Source organism: Podarcis gaigeae (assembly GCF_964106915.1).
Source record: "Podarcis gaigeae genome assembly, chromosome: 1".
In the NCBI taxonomy this organism is placed as follows: Eukaryota; Metazoa; Chordata; class Lepidosauria; order Squamata; family Lacertidae; genus Podarcis; species Podarcis gaigeae.
The window spans coordinates 17344804-17368504 of record NC_139678.1 but is presented as its reverse complement, the minus strand read 5'-3'; the positions used below and the strand labels follow the sequence as shown (position 1 = coordinate 17368504).

The 23701-nt window shown below is 43.3% G+C and overlaps 1 protein-coding gene across 27 annotated transcripts in view; it reads left to right on the top strand.

Moving 5' to 3' along the window:
• EVL (Enah/Vasp-like) overlaps window positions 1–23701 on the top strand; it is a 151591-nt gene that overhangs the window by 85079 nt on the left and 42811 nt on the right. Inside the window, exon 1 of one of the 27 annotated variants that reach the window (XM_083733409.1) lies at window positions 11114–11684. The exons of 23 other annotated variants lie outside the window; for them this stretch is intronic. In XM_083733409.1, the coding sequence (XP_083589535.1) occupies window positions 11612–11684 (73 nt within the window). In that variant the 5' untranslated portion in view covers window positions 11114–11611. Of the gene's footprint in view, window positions 1–11113; window positions 11685–23701 lie in introns of those variants that run through there. 3 more of the 27 variants (XM_083733406.1, XM_083733407.1, XM_083733408.1) reach the window with 3 other exon arrangements.

Here is a 23701-nt window from a genome sequence, read left to right as displayed (position 1 = left end):
CCCTCTCCACAGATGAATTACTGACACCATCCAGTAGCCAATCCATGGTGGCACCTCCGGATGCTGCACCCCCCTGCAATCCCTACACAGATCTGGCTGACACAAGCCACAAAACCACAGCTCGCCCCTATACACGAAGCCAAGCCAAAGCACAACTAAGTGCAATACAGCCATCTTCTCAGGAAAACTCTTCACAAAGTTCAAGAGGTCAAGACACAAAGACTTTAGCAACTAATCCACACCTAATGACCCACCTAAGTGGTACTCAGGATATCACTCAAGAAATCACTCAAGGTATCTCTCAAGTAATTAAGGAACAAAAGAAGAAAAGGCACACTAGCCTGGGAACTTCCTCTCTGCCCAGAACATTGGAGGCTAGACACCACACCCCCTCTACAGTATTTATAGGAACTCAAACATTGAGATCCCGCTCTGTTCCAGTAACAAGAAGCCGAAAGCACCAGCCTGAAGATGACGAGTGAGACCTCGTCGAAACGTCGCCTAGACACCCCAACTTTTACACGGGAAGACACCCGAGGACACCAAAACCTGCATATATATATATATATATATATATATATATATATATATATATATATGAATGATACAATAATCTTTATTGTCATCGTCCCATACAGAACAACGAAATTGAAAAAATCTACATCAGACATTCAAAAACCTACAGCTATCCTAGCCTGATTAACCCCCTAAAAACTCTGATACCCCATAATTAAATACAATATACTCCCATAGAGACTACCTTACACTGCGTTTAAATCCAAAATCACATTTGGATAGAAACTGTTTCTCAGGCGGCTAGTCCTAGTCTTTATAACCCTGTACTGTACCTTCTTCCAGAAGGCAGAAGCTGAAAAAGATCATTTCCGGGGTGCACACTATCCTGCACTATCTCTGCAGCTTTCTTATGACCTGGAAGCATAGATTTGATCCAAGGTGGGAAGAGTGCACCCAGTTATTCTCTCTGCAGTCTTTACAACCCTAGACAGCATTGCTTTTTCCCTGACCGTGCAGCTCCCAAACCACACACACAGACTATAAGTTAATGCACTCTCAACAGTACAATGGTAAATTGCCATCCACAGGTCCTTTGAGAGATTATTTTTCTGGAGGATTCTCGGAAATATAACCTCTGCTGTGCTCTCTTCATCGGGTCTTTGCTGTTTTCTCTCCAGGTTAGGTCATCTCTTAACTCCATTCCCAGAAATTGAAACACTGAGATATGTTGTACAATGAAAACCATAATGTTTGTTTAACATCAATGATAGCAGCTAGTCAGACACAACACAGAGAGATTTGGTGCCTTAGCTACACCCCTGGGTCCAGGGTCACCAGCCATGACAGAGAAGGGATTTGAATTTTGGCTTCCAAGTCTGATACACCACATTGGACTCTTCATGAACTCCCCCAAACATGGAAGTTTATATAGTTAGGACTGTGAGCTTGGAAGTACCTGATTTGAATATCATCCCAGTTATGAACTCACCAGTTAGCATCCCACCGCTGTCTGAATTAGTTCCCACCATCTATATTTTTTTTTGGGGGGGGGGAGAGATATTCATTGTCTGACATACATTGTCATCATCACCGTTTCTATTTATTAGTCTCTTGCTACGTAAGGAGTCTCTAAATGATGTGATTTTTTACAAGATAGAGATAGATAATTTCACTTATAAAAAAGAAACTCTACCACGACTATTGCTTTCAAAATAATTATTGTCTTTTGAAAGGAGGAAGGCGCTTAACAGCTCTTTGTTCTCAAACCAGAGTGTATTTTCAGAGCGTTGTAAGCCTCTTTGTGAGGGCAGCGTGCCCTGAAAGGCAGGTTTAAGAATCTTTTTAATAAATAAACAAACTGCAGGCAAGTTATAATTTAGGAACAGACAATTTGCCCCCTAAAATTCTCTACAAGGAAAGTTTCCAGAAGCATAGCCGTGCTTGAGTCTGTTACAACAAAACCTAAAAGGGATCTAGTTGCATGTTAAAAGGTTTATTCTGGCATATTGCTTTTGTAGACAGTCCTCAACTGGCAGATGTAACAGCACAGAAACAAGCATGTCCACACAAACAGACACGTATTTATATGAGAGAAAAGCCATCTCAGAACTTGTAGTCCTCCTCCCATCATTACTGAATTTGAAGCCTAGGAAATGTAGTTTCTTAAGGGTGCTGGGAATTCTGGTTCTCTGATGGGTAATTCTGGCTCGTGGTATTGAGGTGAGGGTGGAGAAATTTGCTCAAAATGTGCCTAAAATGTATGGTCTGTGTGCACAGTCAAAGGTAAGACAAAGTTTCCACTTTGTTACGTTGAATGTGAATTCCAGATAGGAGTTTCATTACGGGTCCTTATTGTGATTCTCAAAACCAGTTCTTTTGAGTTAAATACAAAGTTCTTTCACAAATGCATAGACATACATTTCTCTCCCCCCCCCCCATTTTCCTAGAAAAGAGGGGTGAGTGCTGACTAAAAGAAATGGAAAGACAACCTACAAAGTAAGCCGTAATGTTGGCAATTCAACAGAACACTGGAGAAAAAGTAAACATATCAAATTGGTGTCTTGAGTTTCTTGGAATATTCTTGGGTGTCCTATTTTTAACATTGGTTTGTTTCATAAAACTGGCTTGTCCACCCATTAGGGTTAGGCATTTGTGAGGCCTACAGTAGTTCAGTCAAGTCTTTGGCATCATCACTCTGCCTGCTTACTTAACTCAAACACCCACTTGTATGACCTAAATTAATCAGTTGGGTGGACTGGGGTAGCGGGAGGAATTCTTAGCACTCGGCGTGCTTTCAATAGAGCCTGTTTGTTTTAACTGCAGAGGAACTTTTTGGAAACGGCGTGTGCTTAGGGTGACACGCCAGCCTTAAATTTAGAATGCTAAAAGAGGGCAGCGCTGCACAGTATTTTCAGTGACTGAAAACGTCTCTGTCAGTTTTTAGCTTTTTTAAATTACAGGCATCATAGGCTTACAATTTCTCCAAAATAATAGCCACGCAATGGGAATGCCTTAAATTAGTTTGTTGTGCCGTGGATATGCTATCTTTTTATTTTTATTTTCCACCTCAGAACAAAGTCTGTGTTTTGTTAGCTCGTGTCCAACATGAAACAATTTCGGCTGTTAAAATAAAGCTCGCCGTAAGTTAAAGCAACATAATCATTTTCCTCTGCTTGTGAGCTTCCCATTGCGACGTCTGGTTTGCCACTGTGAGAACAGGATGCTTGAGTAGATAACCCAGCTCTCATGATCCAGCAGAGCTCTTCTGATGTTCCTATCTAAGGGTCTTCTTGTTAGACAATTTTACTGGGTTTTCCTGCTGGCTTGTACTGAGGGCAGGGGGAGAGACTGTAATAATGCCCAGGGCTTGTTTTTCTTTCCCACAGAACACAGTGTAATGTTATGGCATTCAACCTGGAGGTCACAAAAATCCTAAGGAAAAGGCCCTGGTTTTTTTCCTTGTCACTATTTTGTGGGTGAAGGGGATTAAGACACATACTGTGAATTTTAAAGGTAAAGGGACCCCTGACTGTTAGGTCCAGTCGCGGATGACTCTGGAGTTTTGGCGCTCATCTCGCTCTACTGGCTGAGGGAACCGGGGTACAGCTTCCAGGTCGTGTGGCCAGCATGACTAAGCCACTTCTGGCGAATGAGAGCAGCGCACGGAAACGCCATTTACCTTCCCACCGGAGCGGTACCTATTTATCTACTTGCACTTTGACATGCTTTCAAACTGCTAGGTTGGCAGGAGCAGGGACCGAGCAACGGGAGCTCACCCCATCGCGGGGATTTGAACCACTGTCCTTCTGATCGGCAAGTCCTAGGCTCTGTGGTTTAACCCACAGCACCACCCGTGTCCCTACCATGAACTTAGGTTTGCACAATTAATGCAGATTGAAGTGGATTAGTGCTGCGAATCCACTTTTAAAAAATAAAATAAACAGACTTTTTGCAGTTAGGAAAGTGACAAGGAAATCCTTTTTTAAAAACTGCAGGTTGAAATAATGATTAATGGGTGGTGTGTAAACACCCCACGAGTAAATCAGAAAAGATTGTTCAGTAAAGACCAGATATAGTTTAAACCTTCTGTAAGCTCTGCAAAAGCAAATTAGGGTGAATGCTCAAGAAACACATTAAGTGGACAAACCCAGTATAAAGGAATGTTTTATGTAGGGTTGACAGTGGTCAAAACTCCAGGTAGTCTCTCAGTTTTTATTTGAGCTACAGTGATCTCGATCTCTCTGTATCAACCTGCAGCATTGTCCTAAATAGAACATCTTTTTGATGTGAATCTAGAAAACCCAAGACCGATTTCCAACCCCATGATATCACCGTTTCCTTTTTTTTTGCATTAACCATTCATTGAGAGGCATATGGAAATGTTACAATGCAGAGTGTGATCTAGAGACACCCTGTATTAGGCAGGCGTCAGGAGTTTGACTTAAGAATATAAGAGCCCTGCTCTATCACAACTTCTACAATTATAACAGCAATCGAAGTGAATTCCCTTTAATGGCACATATATACCAGTAACTGTATGAAAGTAGAGGGGATTTATTATTTTTTTGGCTCTGCCTTACTTATTTTTAATTGCAAACTTTCCACTTAATTTCTTAGAATTCAGAAGAGATCTGGGTGGAATTGACTAGACCAGAGTATCTTTTGGTCTAGTTAATTTCAGCCATAACACAAGCTGTGCTTATCAGTCGTGCTGGTTCCACTTTTGAAAGTCTTACTTTGGCTTTTCCTTGAAGTGCTAAGGCAGTCTGCAAAACAAGACGTGGTTAAACACAGGAAATAAACGTACGCACCACAGGCAAAGCCCGGCTATGCAACATTGCCTCCAAGTGTCTGAAAAGCTTTAATATTTGCACAGTATTTAGTGGCAGTTTGGATGCAATTAAGACAGGATGAAAGAGTAGTATTTCACGAAAAGATCAAAACACTTATTAGCTGATGTCAGGAGCCAAATGATCACACGCCAAGAAATTAGGGACATCAGAGGTTTTGTTTTTAAGCAAATGATTAATTCTGGCTTACTTTATTTATGATAGTTCTCTTTTTGGCAGTATTTACAAGTAGGCACCGTAACCAGTAATACTAGAGAATCGTGGCAGAAAATGAAATTTATATATATATTAAAAAGAGGGTAGCATGGAAGGGTACAGCACAAAAGGAAAGAGAAATAAGGAAACCGAGAAACACAGACTCACACAAAACCCAAGAGATACATGCAACAAAATGTTGCAGAATGTTAAAATATCAGGTTCAGCGTTCATCTTGCTGTGCTTAAATGTTTCTTGAATTTGAGTGGACAGATTCTCTTCCAGTTGTCTTTAGGGGTCTGCGGCAGGGAATATTTACTTATTTTTATTTCATAAAATTTATTATACCTCTTGATTGTAAGGAACCTTAAAGCAGTTTACAAAAAGACCAAAATAATAGTAATAATAATAATAATAATAATAATAATAATAATAATAATAGTAAAAACAATTAAAAGCAACTATTAAAATATTCAAAAAAGATAAAAATTGATAAACTGAAAACCAAATACAAGTCCACATTCTACATATCTGGGCAAGCGAGTCTAAACAAAAATGTTTTTAGCAGGTGCCAAGAAGAGTACAATGAAGAAGGTTCCTGCTTGGTATCAATAGGAAGGGAGTTCCAAAGTTTAGGTACTGGCACACTAAAAATATTACAATACAGAATGGGTATTATGGGACACCTGTAACGGATCCACAGATCAAATGTGGTCAAGTGGATATATATGGGGTTAAGGTGATCACAACACATAATCTAGAACAGGGGTCAGCAAACTTACCGCGCCTTGGGCCGGCGTCTCCAGCACTGATTTCACGGAGGGCGGGGGAGTGCGTGCCCATACGCATGCACACATGCTATTTCCGGCGTACTTCCAGGTTGGAGGAGCACCAGAAATAGCTTGTGCGCATGTGCACGGGCTTCCTCTGACCCGGATGTGCACCGGAAATAACGCTTGCGCATGCGCAAATAATGCTTGCACAAGCTATTTTCGGTGCTCCTCCGACCCGGAAGCGGGCAGCCGCACAGTGCAGCGCCGGTAAGAGCGGGTGGCAGGGGTCGCCGCAGGCCGGATAAATGAGTCCCTCGGGCCTTATCCGGCCCGCGGGCCTTAGTTTGGGGACCCCTGATCTAGAATGTTCACTGTTCCTGTTTAGAAATGCAAAAGGAAAATAATTGTCACTTTGAAGCACATTTTTTTAAAAATGTAATAGCTTTTAGGGAAGCTTCTTGAAGTTTTCTCCACACTGACAAAAACATTCTTCAGAAACCAAGGTTTTGTCCGTTTTTCTAAGAGAGAGGGAGAAAATTAAAAGGGCTTGAGTAAAGCCAGTGGAGAGAATAGATTAGTGTTGCCTTGAGATTGTCAGCATTGTGTGGGGGGATTTGATTGTATGCTGGAAATTTAGGTTTGTGGATTAAATAACTCTGGCACAACAAATATTTAAAAAATTGACTCTTCATGTTGGGAAATTGACAGAGGAAATGCACTAAAAGTGTAGGACAAGTGATTGATGGGAAGACTTCTACTGACCCAAATTTTGAAGACTGTGCATTAGTTAGGAGACTTTAAAGAACTCCACACAAATGAATCAGAATGAATGCTCCTTGTTCTATAATGTCCCCACAAACAGCTCAGCTGGTAGACCACAAGGCACTTAATTTCAGGGCTGTGGGTTCGAACCCCATGTCGGGCAAAAGTTCCCTGCATTTCAAGGGATTGGACTGGATGACCCCTGTGTTCCTTCCAACTCTATGATTCTCTGAAATTAGAATGAAGAACAGGCATTGTATAACCTCCATGCGTATTAAGGTTGTCAGCTCAGACATTCTCCCCAGAGGGCTGTGTAAGACAGACGGTTTCAAATGTCACTGAGAGGTCAAGGAGAACAAACAGGGACACACACACACACCTCTGTGCCAGCATAGGTTATAATACAGGGCGACCTAGGCAGCCTTATTCCCCACACCAGGCCTGAAATGGATCTAGAAAATCAGTCTCATCCAAGAGTGTTTGGAGTTGCACCTTAATATAATTCCATGTGTGACTCTCCATCACACCTTGCAACAGAAAGCTTGAAAGCTCCTTCTTTATAGTCAACTTTAGCCACTTACACACGGCCCAAAAGGGGGATATGTATATCCCCCCTCGCCAAAAAAGTTTGCATAGAATTAGCATATGCTGATTTAATTATTGTTGTTGTTTAGTCGATTAGTCGTGTCCGACTCTTCGTGACCCCATGGACCAGAGCATGCCAGGTACTCCAATCTTCCACTGCCTCCCTGAGTTTCATCAAATTGAAGTTTGATAACACTGTCCAACCATCTCGTCCTCTGTCATCCCCTTTTCCTTGTGCCCTCAATCTTACCCAACATCAGAGTTTTTTCTAGAGAATCTTCTCTTCTCATGAGGTGGCCAAAGTATTGGAGCCTCAGCTTCACAATCTGTCCTTCCAGTGAGCACTCAGGGCTGATTTCCTTAAGAATAGATGGGTCTGATCTTCTTGCACTCCATGGGACTCTCAAGTGTCTCCTTCGTGAATTTAGAAATAAATACTGTAATTTAAATAGAAACATGGCGCATCTTGCAATAATTGGGAAGACAGGTGTGTCTACTCAGCCTGTACTCCAGGTGTAAACTGTTGATGGGCAACTTCAAGGTCCAATTGCTCACCCTTAGAGTTCCTATCCCTGGAGAGGACAGCCCTTCAAATAGAGGAGGGTCCTCTGCAAAGCAGGGCAACATGGCCACCCTAAATTCAGTAGTCTTTCTCTCTTACTTTAGTAGCATATTCAGAAGGGGTGGCAAAACTGTCTTTTGGGTTCTAGTTCCTGAAACGCATTTGGAAGAGTCGCTCTTTCAAAGCATGTAGCACATTTGGGAATGAATGAATAGCAGGCCTCCCTGGCTGTTATCTGCAGTTTAATCTGATCTGCTGAGTTTCTGAGTTACATCTTTGGCTCAGCCTGTGGGAAGCTCGCTTGTGCATTCATCAGATGTGTAATTTCCTTCAGCCTAAGAGGGATTGTTCTCACTAATAGGCTTGATTTTCAAATCCACTTCAGTTTTATCTGGGCTTCCTATTGGCCTGATTTCAACAGCAGCACTTTGATAATCAATATCTTCTGTTGCTCTCTAGGAAGAGATGACTTCATTCCATTTAGGCACGAGAATGAGTCGAAAATAATAAATGATAATGCCCTCCCCCTTTTTACCCCCTTTTGGTTTACTTTCCTTTTGTCTCTGTGCCATGAATCAGTGGCTTTCTGCCCCTTACTTGTTCCTATAATTAAAATTTCCTGACTTTCGGTAGGTTGAATTAGTTCTTCTTACTGCTTCTGTAAGTTGACATGATACCTATCACTGTGCCCTGGTGGGGAGGGGAGAGAACCCCACTTTAAAACTAGGTTTCCCATAGTGGTTGGGGAGCAGGTTGTGACCATACACCCTGCAAACCAATTCTTTCTTTGCTAAAGAACTATAACAATCCAGGTTCTCAGAACAATCTGCTATTGAATGCTGAGTGGTAACACACCTGAATGCCAGAATTTGGTGCAAGCCATACATTATTCAGCTGCTAATGGCTTGATATGTTGTTGTTGTTGTTGTTTAAAAAGCATGAAAATTTGTACAATAATAGTTGTTCAGCTCAGCGGCATACATGTACAGTGGTACCTTGGGTTAAGTACTTAATTCATTCTGGAGGTCCGTACTTAACCTGAAACTGTTCTTAACCTGAAGCACCACTTTAGCTAATGGGGCCTGCTGCTGCTGCCACACTACCGGACCACGATTTCTGTTCTCAACCTGAAGCAAAGTTCTTAACCTGAAGCACTATTTCTGGGTTAGCGGAGTCTGTAACCTGAAGCATATGTAACCTGAAGCGTATGTAACCTGAAGTACCACTGTACAATGGCAAGTTATGTTGCTGAAATAGGACCTGGAATACGTTTAGCCAGTATTCAGTTGATGAAAGTTGTCTATTTTAGAATCTTAGGTGCCAGCAAGACAAACTGACCTGTCATGAAGGCATTTTTTGGCTATCATTTGACAACCCTGTTACTGACTTCTGCCAGGCTGGAACTTGTGACTCAGGAATGAAAAGCTTCCTGCCCTATTGCTCATCGGCACAAATCTGGCTAGTGCTATTGCTTTCGGCATGGTGGTGTGTGTGTTTGGTATAGCATGCACATTCGCAAAGACAGGGCCCATGTATATCTATTGCATCAATTAGGATGGAACAAATGAAGCAATTGTCCACCAAATAGGCAGAATTAAAACATGCTTAGCTCTCTCCTACTGAAAGCAATGGGATATGAACGTGTTTCATATTTTCCTGGATCTTGCCTGTTGTTTTTTTCCTAACTGCTGCTTTTATTCCATTCTAGCTAAAGCAATATTTACTTTACTGGCTGTTATGTTGATTGGGGATGCGTAAGCGGTACTTAATTAACTGTTTACATTAGTCTTAAAGCACATGATTTCCCCCCAAAGAATCCTTTGAACCTCGCGCAGTGCTACAGTTCCCAGGATCCTTTAGGGAAAGCTATGCACTATAAATGCCCTACTTACTACAGTGGAACAACTGCTTTGTGAAATGAACCCTCGGTATGTATAGCCTAGTGAATTTAATATAGAAACTTGTTTGTGCAGGTCTGTATTTTAAGATAGATAGATAGATAGATAGATAGATAGATAGATAGATGATAGATAGATAGATAGATAGATAGATAGATAGATAGATAGATAGATAGATGATAGATAGAGATAGATAGATAGATAGATAGATAGATAGATAGATAGATAGATAGATAGATAGATGATAGATAGAGATAGATAGATATAGATAGATAGATAGATAGATAGATAGATAGATAGATAGATGATAGATAGATAGATAGATAGATGATAGATAGAGATAGATAGATAGATAGATAGATAGATAGATAGATAGATAGATAGATAGAGATAGATAGATAGATAGATAGATAGATAGATAGATAGATAGATAGATATTCTGCACAGCAAGGCATAGAATATTTTTATCTCCTTTTTCCATTGGAATGACCGGGATGGCCGCAACAACAAATAAACTTTGAATTGAATTGTAACAGCCATGGCTTGGAGCTGTCGTTTGTTGAGGATGCTGAGAATTGTAGCAGACCCCTTTAAGCTCCTGCAATTCCCAGGCTCCGGCAATTGATTCCTCTACACAAAGAATTCTGGAAATACTGTATCTCTGTGAGCAAAAAAGGGGGTCTCCTAAAAACTCTCAGCACCCTTAGCAAACTACAGGCCCCAGAATTATTTGAGGTAAGCTGCGGCTGTTTATAGTGGTATCGTCACAGTGCTTTGAATGTATGATATGAACGTACCCATGGCAGGAATTGTTAGTTTGTGTCAGCATGTTTTCATGCAAAAACCAGGCGTTTTCAAAGCTCTAATGATGCGTTTCCTCATGCACTCTGATTGATTTTGGAAGAGTCTTCTTGACTCCGTGTGGATTTTATAATTTCCCTCTCTGCTGGTGAATTACACATAATATTACGCCAGAGAGAGACAGTTTTAATAATAAAACACTAATTGAAGAGTGGCTGCGATAGATTTCAGAATTTCTGCGCAGCCTCCCCTTCCAGCATCTGTTGATTTGGGACTCTTGTCTCCTTCTGCAGATTAATTGAGATTAATCTCATTAGAGAATTGGCCAGGGAAATAAGTGCCTGGGCAGAAGAGAGACCTTGGCAGCCAAAGCCAGGCTCTCAAGAATGTGCTACAGATTCCCAATTCTTGCTTCCAGATTTGGCAATCGTTTGATTCCTTATGGCTTCCCTGATCCGCCCTATAATAAAAAGCTAGTGTTTTCTTTTTTTAACTTTGAAAAGTTTAACAGTCCTTTTTTTTTTTGCAGGTAAAAAAAAAACCCCTACCACCACTTAATTGAAACTAGCTGTATATAATTACTGTTGTTGTTGTTGTTGTTGCTGCTGTTGTTGTTATTATTATTATTATTTGAAAAAGTTTGACACATGTTCTCCCCTCCCTAACCTAATTCCTCTTCTCAAAACAGGACCTCAGAACTCTGCAGTATTTCACATTGACAAGTGACATGTGATGCCGGTTGACGGGTCTCGAAGACCCATCTCCTGTTTCAGTCCCTTCAAACTCTGCCTAATCTAAGACATATATGGTTCAGGGAGGCATGTGTCTGTTTTCTCCTGCCCCCGCGGCTCTGATTGGAGGGCTTTTTAGGTCCAGAATATCCCAAGGAGTCTTTAGGGTTATTGGCTGTGTTTCAGGTTTACTCTTCTCTCTCTCCCCCCTCCCCCACCGTTTCGGAGGTGGTTGTTCCCCCCCCCCCTTACCCGAGGGATTTCCCTTGTTATGCTGCAGACTTGATTCTGTGGCCTCTCAGCTGCAAAGCCCCTCTTCCGGATGTGTCATTTGGATATAGTATCCCCTATGCCTAATGCAGGAATCAATCGGACGTCGTTGCTTAAACGACCCACGCTCTCCATGCCGCAACGCGGGAAGTAACTCAGTTCTCCTAACATGCCAGTCCGGCGGACTCGGCACGGTCATCTGAAAGGAGTGAGCTGGGCCACCATCAGCCTCAGCACTCGGTGTAAGTACAGCTTTATGTGGGTTGAAAACATTGCAAGTCATGCAAGCCCCCCCCCCCCCGTCAAAGCACTACGTTGGTGTGCGAAGGCTGCAACGACTCAGCACTTTTTGTGGGAGGGGGGGTGCTTCCTTGGGGAAATGACAATAATGAAATCTTGCTGTGGCAGTCCTCTTGGACTCCCCCATCCCCCCAAAAGAATTCTTACTTTATTCATAGCTAACAATGCTTTAGATTAGTGAGGTCCAAGCTAATGTCCCTGTCGCAGAATCGCCCTTGTACGATGAGAACCCTAATAATAAGCAACGCTTCACTTAAAAAAACATTTTTTGGGGAGGGGAGGGGGAGACCAGATTGGGTTTGATATTTATACCCTGCTTTTCAATTAAAACGGCACCCAGACCTGAAATAAGAGCAAATAATAATTGTTGGGTTATCGTGGATTACCTTCAGTATACATTTTGCTCAAGGTGCGATATGCATCTTCTTGGAAAATTCCCTGTGGGTTTTAGCAGATATGGAATGCAACTTAAAACAATTATGGAAAAAGGGGGGGGCAAGTAAGAAAACCAGGAAAGATGGGAAAGAGATGGACAGGGAGTAACTGAGATTTGGGGGCTGGATATTTGTGTACTCATAAACATGGTTACTGATGAGGGATACTCTAAAAATGACTTGCTCATTTTTAAAAACTACTTCATGTACAAAAGTGTTGGGAATATTGTAGGGAGCATAGAGTATCCGTATAAAGGTGCAATCCTTACATGGCAGTAAATCCCAGTGAAGTTGCTGTGGCTTGCTTCTGAGTAGGCATGCCTGGGATTGCAGTGTAAGTCACCTTATTGCGCAGATATTTTTCTTAGAAGCTTGCTAGGGTGAGACTTAAGCACTGAAGGGCTCCTTGCTCATGCTCTTGCAGAAATAAAGTACGGCAAACTCAGTGGAGTTGTTTCAGAGTTACAGCCCTGTGAAGCGGAGATGGCTTCTTGAGGCTAATTTGGATTGTAAATTATCCCCACCCCAATCCACAGAGGAGTAACAGGAGTAAAGCCTGAAGTAACCGTGACAGAGCTGTTTTCTCTTTGCCTGCTGCAAGCTCCTTGTTATGCGTGCCCTGCTTTAAAAAGAAAGAGATTCTCTCACCCCACCCCACTGCCCCATGGTGCAAGTCAGCTGACCCCTTTAGTAGTCTGCAGCTTTTCAGAATAGTCATGCCACGTGATAAACTTTATGGAGTGCCTGGTGGCCTGAATGAGTCCCACAGGGATTGGAAGGCACATTTGTCTAGTGTGCTGGTTTCATTCTCACCCCCACCTCCTGGAGTCTGTCGTTCTGTGTTGACCAAAATGCGGTAAGAGAAGGATGGAATGCATCAGACCTGGAGAAGAGAGCACACGTTTGATCTTAATAAGCTGCCTTTCCATGGGATGAGGGTGTTCGTTGGACACAAAGCAGACAAACAGGAAGTACTTCTTCACAGGGCACGTAGTTAAACTATGGAATTGGTCCCCACAAGATGTGGCTGTTGACACCAACTTGGATGGCTTTAAGAGGGAATTAGGCAAATCCATGGAGGGTTAGGCTCTCAATAGCTGTATACTAACACAGAGGTCCTCCTGCCAACCTAGCAGTTCGAAAGCTTATCAAAGTGCAAGTAGATAAATAGGTACCACTCCAGCGGGAAGGTAAACGGCGTTTCCGTGTGCTGCACTGGTTTGCCAGAAGCGGCTTAGTCATGCTGGCCACATGACCCAGAAGCTGTACGCTGGCTCCCTTAGCTAAAAAAGCAAGATGAGCTCCGCAACCCCAGAGTTGGCCACTACTGGACCTAATGGTCAGGGGTCCCTTTACCTTTACCACAGAGGTCAGGAGCCTTTGAATACCCATCTCCAGGGAGTGGGAGAAATAGCAGGAGAGGAACAACAATAACAACAACAATCTGCGTTTCAACCTAAGGTCCCAGGGCAGGTTACATCAATTAAAACACAATGTTGAAAACAGTTCAAAACAACCTACAATCACAGAAATCAGATGGGTCCTAAACATAATACATTGCTAGTATCGAAAGCCAGGTGTGTCTTTGGCATCCGCTGAAGGTACCCAGTGCACCTCTGTGGGGAGGGTGTTCTGCAGCTGAGGGGCTGCCACAGAGAAGGCCATCTCCTCAGCTAGCTAGCTAGCTACCTACCTACACACACACAGCCAGTTTCTGAGGGCAGTGGAGCAACCAATAGGGCCCCCTCTGCTGATATTAACTCCTGAGAAGGGTCTGTAGGGAAGGAGGCAATCTTTCAGATACTTTGGATACTCTCTGCACACTGCTCATGTATATATTAAGCCGTATAGCGATGGTCTGCATAAATAAACAGCATCAGCATCAGGTTGACCACCCCCGCAGCAAAGGCTCATCTGCTAAGGCAAATGGGGCACTTCCCTACCAATTCCATGCTACCCTCAGCCAGTCTCCACCTACCTGCCTTTCTACCTGCAACCAGTCTAGGGAGGGTGGCTTCCTCCTCTTCTGTCTCTCCATGTTGCCCTTGTAGAACTTAGCAGGGAGGACGATAGGTGGCAAAACTAGAATTAGTTGCCTCTGCCTGTTGTTGGCTGTGGCAACACCTGCTGTTGGTCTTTCTGCCTTCTCCCTTGACAGTAGCAGCAGCAGCAGCAGCAGTAGTAGCAGTAATAATAATAATAATAATAATAATAATAATAATAATAAATAATTTATTTGTATGCCACCCACTCTGGCCAGCTTCCAACAAATTACAGAACTACAGTAAAATATCAAACAGTGGGCACCAGCCCCACCAAACCACTGTGAGAAACCGGATACCTCACTACATGGACTCTTGGTCTGATGCAGCACAGCTCTTTTAATATTATGTTTAGTTTTAAACATGTAGTGTACAGTGGTACCTCAGGTTAAGAAATTAATTCGTTCTGGAGGTCCCTTCTTAACCTGAAACTGTTCTTAACCTGAGGTACCACTTTAGCTAATGGGGCCTCCCGCTGTTGCTGCGCCACCACCGCACAATTTCTGTTCTCATCATGAAGCAAAGTTCTTAACCCGAGGTACTATTTCTGGGTTAGCGGAGTCTGTAACCTGAAGCATCTGTAACCCGAGGTACCACTGTAGTAACTGAGAGCATGGGTTGTGAACTGGAATTCCTGGTTCAAACCTAATTTTACAGATAATCACACTAGGTGGCCGTCGTCAAGCCACGGTTCTTTTGCGCTTGCACCCTCTGCTCATCTGGGTCACAGTTAGAATACTTGGATCGTAAGGACCATAGGTCAGTGGCTTTGCATGCGGGTGGCGCTGTGGTCTAAACCACTGAGCCTCTTGGGCTTGCCAATCAGAAGGTCAGCGGTTCGAATCCCCATTGCTCTGTGCCAGCTCCTGCCAACCTAGCAGTTCGAAAGCACACTACTTTCTACTGCAGCGGGAAGGTAAACGGTGTTTCCGTGCGCTCTGGTTTCCGTCACGGTGTTCCATTGCGCCAGAAGTGGTTTAGTCATAATGGCCACATTACCTGGAAAGCTGTCTGTGGACAAACGCTGGCTCCCTCGGCCTGAAAGTGAAACGAGTGCCCAAATCCCATAGTCTCCTTTGACAGGACTTAAGCGTCCAGGGGTCCTTTGCCTTTTGCTTGCATGCGGATGATGCCAGGTTCAATCCTCGGTATCTCCAGGCAGGGTTGGGATAGTCTCCTGTCAGTTGGACAAATGTTGAAGTGAAGTGGGCTGCTTCTGACAGATGTGGGACTTTTCTGAACAGAAGCAGGAACTCTCCAAACGAGGGACCCCCAACGTGATTCAAGATGATTCAGATGCAAGAGAAAAACTGCAGACAGTGCGCCTGCACAAACTGAAACCTACGTTTACTAAACATAAAACATGGGCATTAATTTCCATCCATGCATTTAATTTCACATCTAATTTGACTTGGCCCTTTAAGGAGGCAGATATGGGAAACAAAAAGAACAAGGAGAAAGGGATATGGATGAGCAAGACTGAGAAATGTGACTTGTCTGTTGAGTAATTATTTGAAAGGCTGGGTGAAATGACTGCTTCCAAATACTTTGCACGTTAATTGGTCTCAAGCATATCGGACTTGACATGATTTCCTTTTATACTTTTTGTTGCAGTCAGCATTATTCAGAGGCCAACAACTGCATTAATTTAGTAAACAGTCTTTGTTTTGGGCAAATGCTTTGCTTCTTTATCTCATTCCTCTTGACTATTATCTGTACGCCTTAACAATACTCCTCCAAAAAGAGAAGAGAGTATTAGAATAGACTGAAAACATTCACCCAATTGTGTTCTCAAATCCAGTGACAGACGTAGCTTATCGGAGCAAACACAAGGCTCTATTATTAGCAAAAAAAAATATTAATTAACCCTCAGAGAAGGTAGAACTGAACAAGAAATTTCTTGGCTGGCATTTTCCTAAGTAGTTTGCCCCAACAGTTCACATGCTAAATTTAAAGACAGCATTGTGTCCCGTAGGGATTGGCTAATGTTTTGATACAGGCGGCCTTGCACTAAGTTTAACTCTCTTGTTATTGGCTTCTCACAGCCTCCGTTGGACAGAGGTGCCTGTGAGGAGAACTTGCATGACAAAATTTCACAAAATGGCAGTGTGATCTCAACTGAGCAGCTTGAAGTTCATAAGAATATAATGGGAAAGCAAACGCTTTTGTGCTGAGTAATGGCTAGCACCTTGTCTTCCGTAAAAGGCTGTATCAATTGCTTTAGAAGCAGTGTACAAATATATATATATATATATATATATATATATATATATATATATATATGCTTTCGTAGATTTTCACGGGTACAGGAATGCAGGTTTTGGTGTCCTCGGGTGTCTTCCCGTGTAAAAGTTGGGGTGTCTAGGCGACGTTTCGACGAGGTCTCACTCGTCATCTTCAGGCTGGTGCTTTCGGCTTCTTGTTACTGGAACAGAGCGGGATCTCAATGTTTGAGTTCCTATAAATACTGTAGAGGGGGTGTGGTGTCTAGCCTCCAATGTTCTGGGCAGAGAGGAAGTTCCCAGGCTAGTGTGCCTTTTCTTCTTTTGTTCCTTAATTACTTGAGAGATACCTTGAGTGATTTCTTGAGTGATATCCTGAGTACCACTTAGGTGGGTCATTAGGTGTGGATTAGTTGCTAAAGTCTTTGTGTCTTGACCTCTTGAACTTTGTGAAGAGTTTTCCTGAGAAGATGGCTGTATTGCACTTAGTTGTGCTTTGGCTTGGCTTCGTGTATAGGGGCGAGCTGTGGTTTTGTGGCTTGTGTCAGCCAGATCTGTGTAGGGATTGCAGGGGGGTGCAGCATCCGGAGGTGCCACCATGGATTGGCTACTGGATGGTGTCAGTAATTCATCTGTGGAGAGGGTCTGGGTTTGGGTCTGGTGTGGTTGATTGGTGTTGGCGTTCTGTGTGCCTCTGGATCTGGTGTCAGTTTTTGTGGAGAGGGCTAATTTCCAGATGTCTGGCAAGCGGGATGTGTCGTCACGCTTGTTCATGTTGTGAGGGTGTTTCTCTATCTCGATGGCTTCCATGATTATTCTCTTGTGGTGATGTTCCGTGTTAAAGAGCAATTTGGAATCTGCAAAATTAATTTCGTGTCCTGTTTCTTTCATGTGTTGGAAAAGAGAGGAAGTTTTTTCTTCTTTTTTGACGGCATTCTTGTGTTCTGCGATACGTGCATTTATTCGTCTGTTTGTTTGTCCAATGTACGTGGCTGGGCAGACTTTGCAGGGTATTTCATAGATCCCTTGGTTTTCCAACTGGATTTTATCCTTGGGGTTTCTGAGGATATTGGCTATTTTTTGGTTGGTGCAAAAGGCTGTTTTGATATTGTGTTTATGGAGGATTTTGCTAATTTTATCTGTAGTGCCCTTGATATAAGGAAGGAGGGCCATGCCATTGTTTTCTTCTGTGTCTTGGTTTTTGGGGGGTGTTTCCTTTTGGATTAGCTTCGTAATCCTGTTTTGCTGGTATCCATTGGCAATTAACACATTTGAGAGATTCTGTAACTCAGTTGTCAAGTGGTCTTTGTCAGCCAGGCGTTTGGTTCTGGAGATGAGAGTCTTGGCTACGGAGTTTATTTGTGCAGGGTGGTGGTGTGATTGTGCATGTAAGTAGCGGTTGGTGTGTGTTTTTTTCTGGTAGATAGTGTGTCCTAGGGAGCCATCAGGTTTTTTGTAGATTAGGACGTCAAGGAAGGGAAGTTGGTTGTTGGCTTCTATTTCCATAGTGAATTGTATTTTGGGGTGTAAGTTGTTGAGATGTGTGAGGAAGCTATCCAGTTTTTCCTTCCCGTGTGGCCAAATTACAAAGGTGTCGTCAACATATCTGAGCCAAAGTTTGGGTTTGTGTTCTGACTTGTCTAAAGCATTGGTTTCACAAACCCACTATCTACCAGAAAAAAACACACACCAACCGCTACTTACATGCACAATCACACCACCACCCTGCACAAATAAACTCCGTAGCCAAGACTCTCATCTCCAGAACCAAACGCCTGGCTGACAAAGACCACTTGACAACTGAGTTACAGAATCTCTCAAATGTGTTAATTGCCAATGGATACCAGCAAAACAGGATTACGAAGCTAATCCAAAAGGAAACACCTCCCAAAAACCAAGACACAGAAGAAAACAATGGCATGGCCCTCCTTCCTTATATCAAGGGCACTACAGATAAAATTAGCAAAATCCTCCATAAACACAATATCAAAACAGCCTTTTGCACCAACCAAAAAATAGCCAATATCCTCAGAAACCCCAAGGATAAAATCCAGTTGGAAAACCAAGGGATCTATGAAATACCCTGCAAAGTCTGCCCAGCCACGTACATTGGACAAACAAACAGACGAATAAATGCACGTATCGCAGAACACAAGAATGCCGTCAAAAAAGAAGAAAAAACTTCCTCTCTTTTCCAACACATGAAAGAAACAGGACACGAAATTAATTTTGCAGATTCCAAATTGCTCTTTAACACGGAACATCACCACAAGAGAATAATCATGGAAGCCATCGAGATAGAGAAACACCCTCACAACATGAACAAGCGTGACGACACATCCCGCTTGCCAGACATCTGGAAATTAGCCCTCTCCACAAAAACTGACACCAGATCCAGAGGCACACAGAACGCCAACACCAATCAACCACACCAGACCCAAACCCAGACCCTCTCCACAGATGAATTACTGACACCATCCAGTAGCCAATCCATGGTGGCACCTCCGGATGCTGCACCCCCCTGCAATCCCTACACAGATCTGGCTGACACAAGCCACAAAACCACAGCTCGCCCCTATACACGAAGCCAAGCCAAAGCACAACTAAGTGCAATACAGCCATCTTCTCAGGAAAACTCTTCACAAAGTTCAAGAGGTCAAGACACAAAGACTTTAGCAACTAATCCACACCTAATGACCCACCTAAGTGGTACTCAGGATATCACTCAAGAAATCACTCAAGGTATCTCTCAAGTAATTAAGGAACAAAAGAAGAAAAGGCACACTAGCCTGGGAACTTCCTCTCTGCCCAGAACATTGGAGGCTAGACACCACACCCCCTCTACAGTATTTATAGGAACTCAAACATTGAGATCCCGCTCTGTTCCAGTAACAAGAAGCCGAAAGCACCAGCCTGAAGATGACGAGTGAGACCTCGTCGAAACGTCGCCTAGACACCCCAACTTTTACACGGGAAGACACCCGAGGACACCAAAACCTGCATTCCTGTACCCGTGAAAATCTACGAAAGCATATATATATATATATATATAATTTTCCAGAGTGGCTGGGGCAACCCAGTCAGATGGGCAGAGTACTACTACTACTACTACTACTACTAATAATAATAATAATAATAATGGTTTTAGCGAGCATCTAAAACAATATTGACCAGTCTCTTATAATATAAAGAGAAGCCTGCCCAACTAAGTGGAAAAATGTATTGGGCAGTATGTTTATTTATTTTATTAAATTTATGTACCTGCTTCATCTGAGGATTGCAGGGTGGTTTGCAGAATAAAAATACATAAAATAGTAACAGGCAAAACAATACGCCCCTCCCATAGATTGTTTGAAAAGCCAGAGGCCTGGGAGAGGAGGGATGTTTTTGCCTGGCGCCTAAGAATACTGTATTTAATGAAGGTGCCAGGAGGGCTTCCCTGTGGAGAGCAATCCACAGTCAGGGAGGAACTGCAAAAAAGGCCTGCTCTTGTCTTTCCACCCTCTGGACCTCTTGTGGAGGAGGCACATGAAGAAGGGCCTCAGATGATGATTGCCTCAGAGGATGGGTACCGGTTCATATGGCGAGCCATTTAAGGCTTTATAGGTCAAAACCAGCACTTTGAATTGGGCCGAGAAACTAATTGGCAGCCAGTACAGTTGGGCCAGAATTAGTGTTGTATGCTCAAATTGCCTTGCCCTGGTACCCCGTTTGGTTAGTGCACAACAGAAACCTCCCTTCCCTGTGTGCCCCCTGTACCCTCCCCCAAACTGCTTCAGATGGTTGGGGGAATCCCCAGAAGAGGTTTAGTGGGTGTGGAAGAGGAGAGGGGGAAGAAAAGTTCTGTTGCTTAGCCAAAAGTCCTTGCAGTGATGGAACAAGTTAATGGAAAAACCCCTCTGCTTTCCAGTTCTGTTGTACCTCTATAGTACATTCAGAGGCAAGAGCAAACAGCTTGATTCAACATGAGACCTTTGTGGTTGTGTCAACATCAGCAAGTGAACTACCAGCACAACTGCACATATTTTTTATCGGAAAGGACCCATAAGATCATCCACCAATGGGTGAGACTACCATTTTCTCTAGTGACTGCCCCTGTACTGAAACTTCCAGCACAGAGATGAGTTGGACTAGGATCTGGGAGACCAGCGTTCTAATCTGCACTCAGCCATGAAGCTCATTGGGTGACCGTGAGCCATTCAACATCTCTTAGCCTAGCCTACCTCATAAGGTTGTTCTGAGGATAAAATGGGGAACGGGAAAATGAGGAATGCCACCTTGAGCTCCTTGGAGCGAAATGTGAGATATAAATCACATAAATAAACCTGATCAGGTATGGGGGAACCTTTGGCTCTCCAGATTTTGGACTCTGCCAGCATTCCCCATGGTCTGGGATGATTGAAGTTGCACCCTAACAACATCTGGAAAGCCACAAGATCCCTATCCCTGATCTGGACCAAAAAATCAGTAAAGATATTGACTCAGGTTAACAACCCTATAATACAAAGTGTTGGTGCTGACCTTGAAAGCGCTAAACGGCTTCAAAGTCCCAGTATACCTGAAGGAGCGTCTCCACCCCATCGTTCAGCCTGGACACTGAGGTGCAGCACTGAGGGCCTTCTGGCGGTTCCCTCCCTGCGAGAAGTGAGGTTACAGGGAACCAGGTAAAGGGTCTTCTCGGTAGTGGCGCCCACCCTGTGGAACGCCCTCCCATCAGATGTCAAAGAAATAAACAACTATCTAACGTTTAAAAGACATTTGAAGGCAGCCCTGTTTAGGGAAGTTTTTAATGACTGATGTTTTAATGTATTTTTAATCTTTTGTTGGAAGCCGCCCCGAGTGGCTGGGGAAACCCAGCCAGATGGGTGGGGTAATAATAATAATAATAATAATAATAATAATAATAATAATATTACTTCTCTTTAGTATAAATGGTTCAATTGGCAGGGGAGTGTTGCACTTCAGTGCATTTTATCTGCCACTTGATGTCTGCTTAAAACTTCTCTCAGCTAAACATCTGAACAGTGAGATTTATCAAAATCCATGTGTGCAAAAATGGCTTCGCGGTCAATTTTAGGTCAATCTGCGTTCCAGATTCCGATAAGTCGGTCAAAGAATCACCTGCTTGAAGCGCAGAGCTCAGCACTTCCTCCAATGCAATTCCTCAAAGATCAAAAGAACCTTGGGAGCGGTTGCTGTGTTTGAAGATTAGGCATTGCTCAAATGATATAAGACAGTTAATTATTTAGTTCCATAACTCTGTGGGTAATGTGATCTAAGGCCTTAATTTGAAGATTGTTTTAGGTTTCTTCATTTCCTCCCCTCCTGTCTGTGTCCCCCCCCCCCAATAGTAACCAGAAGGAAATGCTTTAATTTGTAAGGCAGATGAAATGAATAGAGGGGGGAAAGTAAGGCTCCTGGCCCAGTTTCTTCTTCTAAATTGCACAGAATATTTTCTTCTCCTCCTCTCTCCTTCCAATCTTCCTTTGAAATGACAGGTTTTAAAAAAATGAAATTCAGTGGAGTGGGTAGAAAAATACAGAGGAGTGAAAGAGGATGTAAGAAGCCTGGAGACTTTAAAAGACATTTTTAGGCCATCCTGTCACCCAGCAATTGACAAGACAGCTCTCCCTTTCCAAAGCCTCCTGACTTGACGACTGCAGTTTAGCAAGCAGACAGAAGCTCTCCCTTTCTCCCACAAGCCAATTGCTGTTTGCAGCCAGGTGACGGGGGCTGAATTTCAGGTCATTTGATAAGTAGGACAGTCAGCCATGTGTTGAGGTTCATCTTGGGTGATGGGTGGACGGAAGGAAGTGCGCAAAGTCAACACAACACAGATGCACTCAAAGAGTTCGGGCATTGAGTTGGGGGTCAACTTGCCTTGTGGCTTTGCCACTCTTTTGCTGACTTCCCCGCCCTGGGCCCTTCCCACGCCTGTTTAACGTGGTTGCTTGGGAACAACCAACACTCACTTCTTTTTTTATATATATATTTTTTATTAAGGATTTTCTTGTTTTACAGAAGTGTAGTGCCTAGTATTTTTTCTTCTTCTTCTTCCATGTAACGTTTTTACAAATCCGTTTCATTTGTTGAGGCATTAGGGGGAGAAGAAAACAGAAAGAAAAAAGAAAGGGGGGGTGGGGAGAGGGAGGATTCATGGGGGTGGGGTCGGGTGGCGGTGTTTCTATTATGTTTAATGTATGTAGAGTTTGGTGTCAGCGTTGCTTGTGTTGTTCACTTGTGTTCCTTTGGTGGTGAGAGAGGTTGGGGTTGGTTTAGGGTGTGATTGTTTGCTTGTGATTGGCTGTGGTGATCTTTGTTTTCATGTGTGAGTGAGGTGGGTGGGTGTTTTGGATCAGGTTAGCCATATTGATTTGTATGCTGTTGGTGGATTATTGTCATTGTCCTGTTGGGCTGTGTATGTGATAAAGGGGAGCCATACCGGGGTGAAGGCGTCTTCTTCTGTTTGTCCCCGTGTCAGTTTCAGTTTATTAGTTAATTTTTCTAGTAGGGCTGTTTCCCATACGATTTGGTACCATTGGTCCATGCTTACTCCTCTGAATGCCAAAAATCAACTTCGGGACTTAACTAAGGCAGCTGCTCGGTCCCCCTGCTAATGATGCACTGAAAGGGCAAGAGCAATTAAAGCAATCAGCACACCGCTTGTGAAGACTCCTTGTCGTCACTCGGTCTCAGCAGGTGCTGTTGAATGAGAAAGAAAGAGGGGATGCTGAGAGGAGGGAGGGGAAAGGGAGCTGGAGAAGTCTGAACGTTTGCTGCAACCTTTTCCAACTTTATCTTTCCCCCGTTAACTTCAACAGAATGTACATTGGGATTGCGCTGTCTGCACTGCAGCTTCAGCAACAACTGCTGTTCTCCCTTCCCTTCCCACCCCCCCATGTTGAGAATAAAAGAGATTTCCTTGTATTGGTGGCACACATACAGTGGTGCCCCGCAAGACGAATGCCTCGCAAGACGGAAAACTCGCTAGACGAAAGAGTTTTCCGTTTTGGAGGTGCTTCGCAAAACGAATTTCCTATGGGCTTGCTTCGCAAAACGAAAATGTCTTGCGAGTTCCTGCGGTTTTTTCCCCCTTCCCCCCCCTTTTCTAAGCCGCTAAGTCGCTTATCCGATAAGCCGCTAAAAGCCGCTAATAGTGCTAATCCGCTAATCCGTCAATGGGCTTGCTTCGCAAGACGAAAAAAACGCTAGACGAAGAGACTCGCAGAACGGATTCTTTTCGTCTTGCAAGGCACCACTG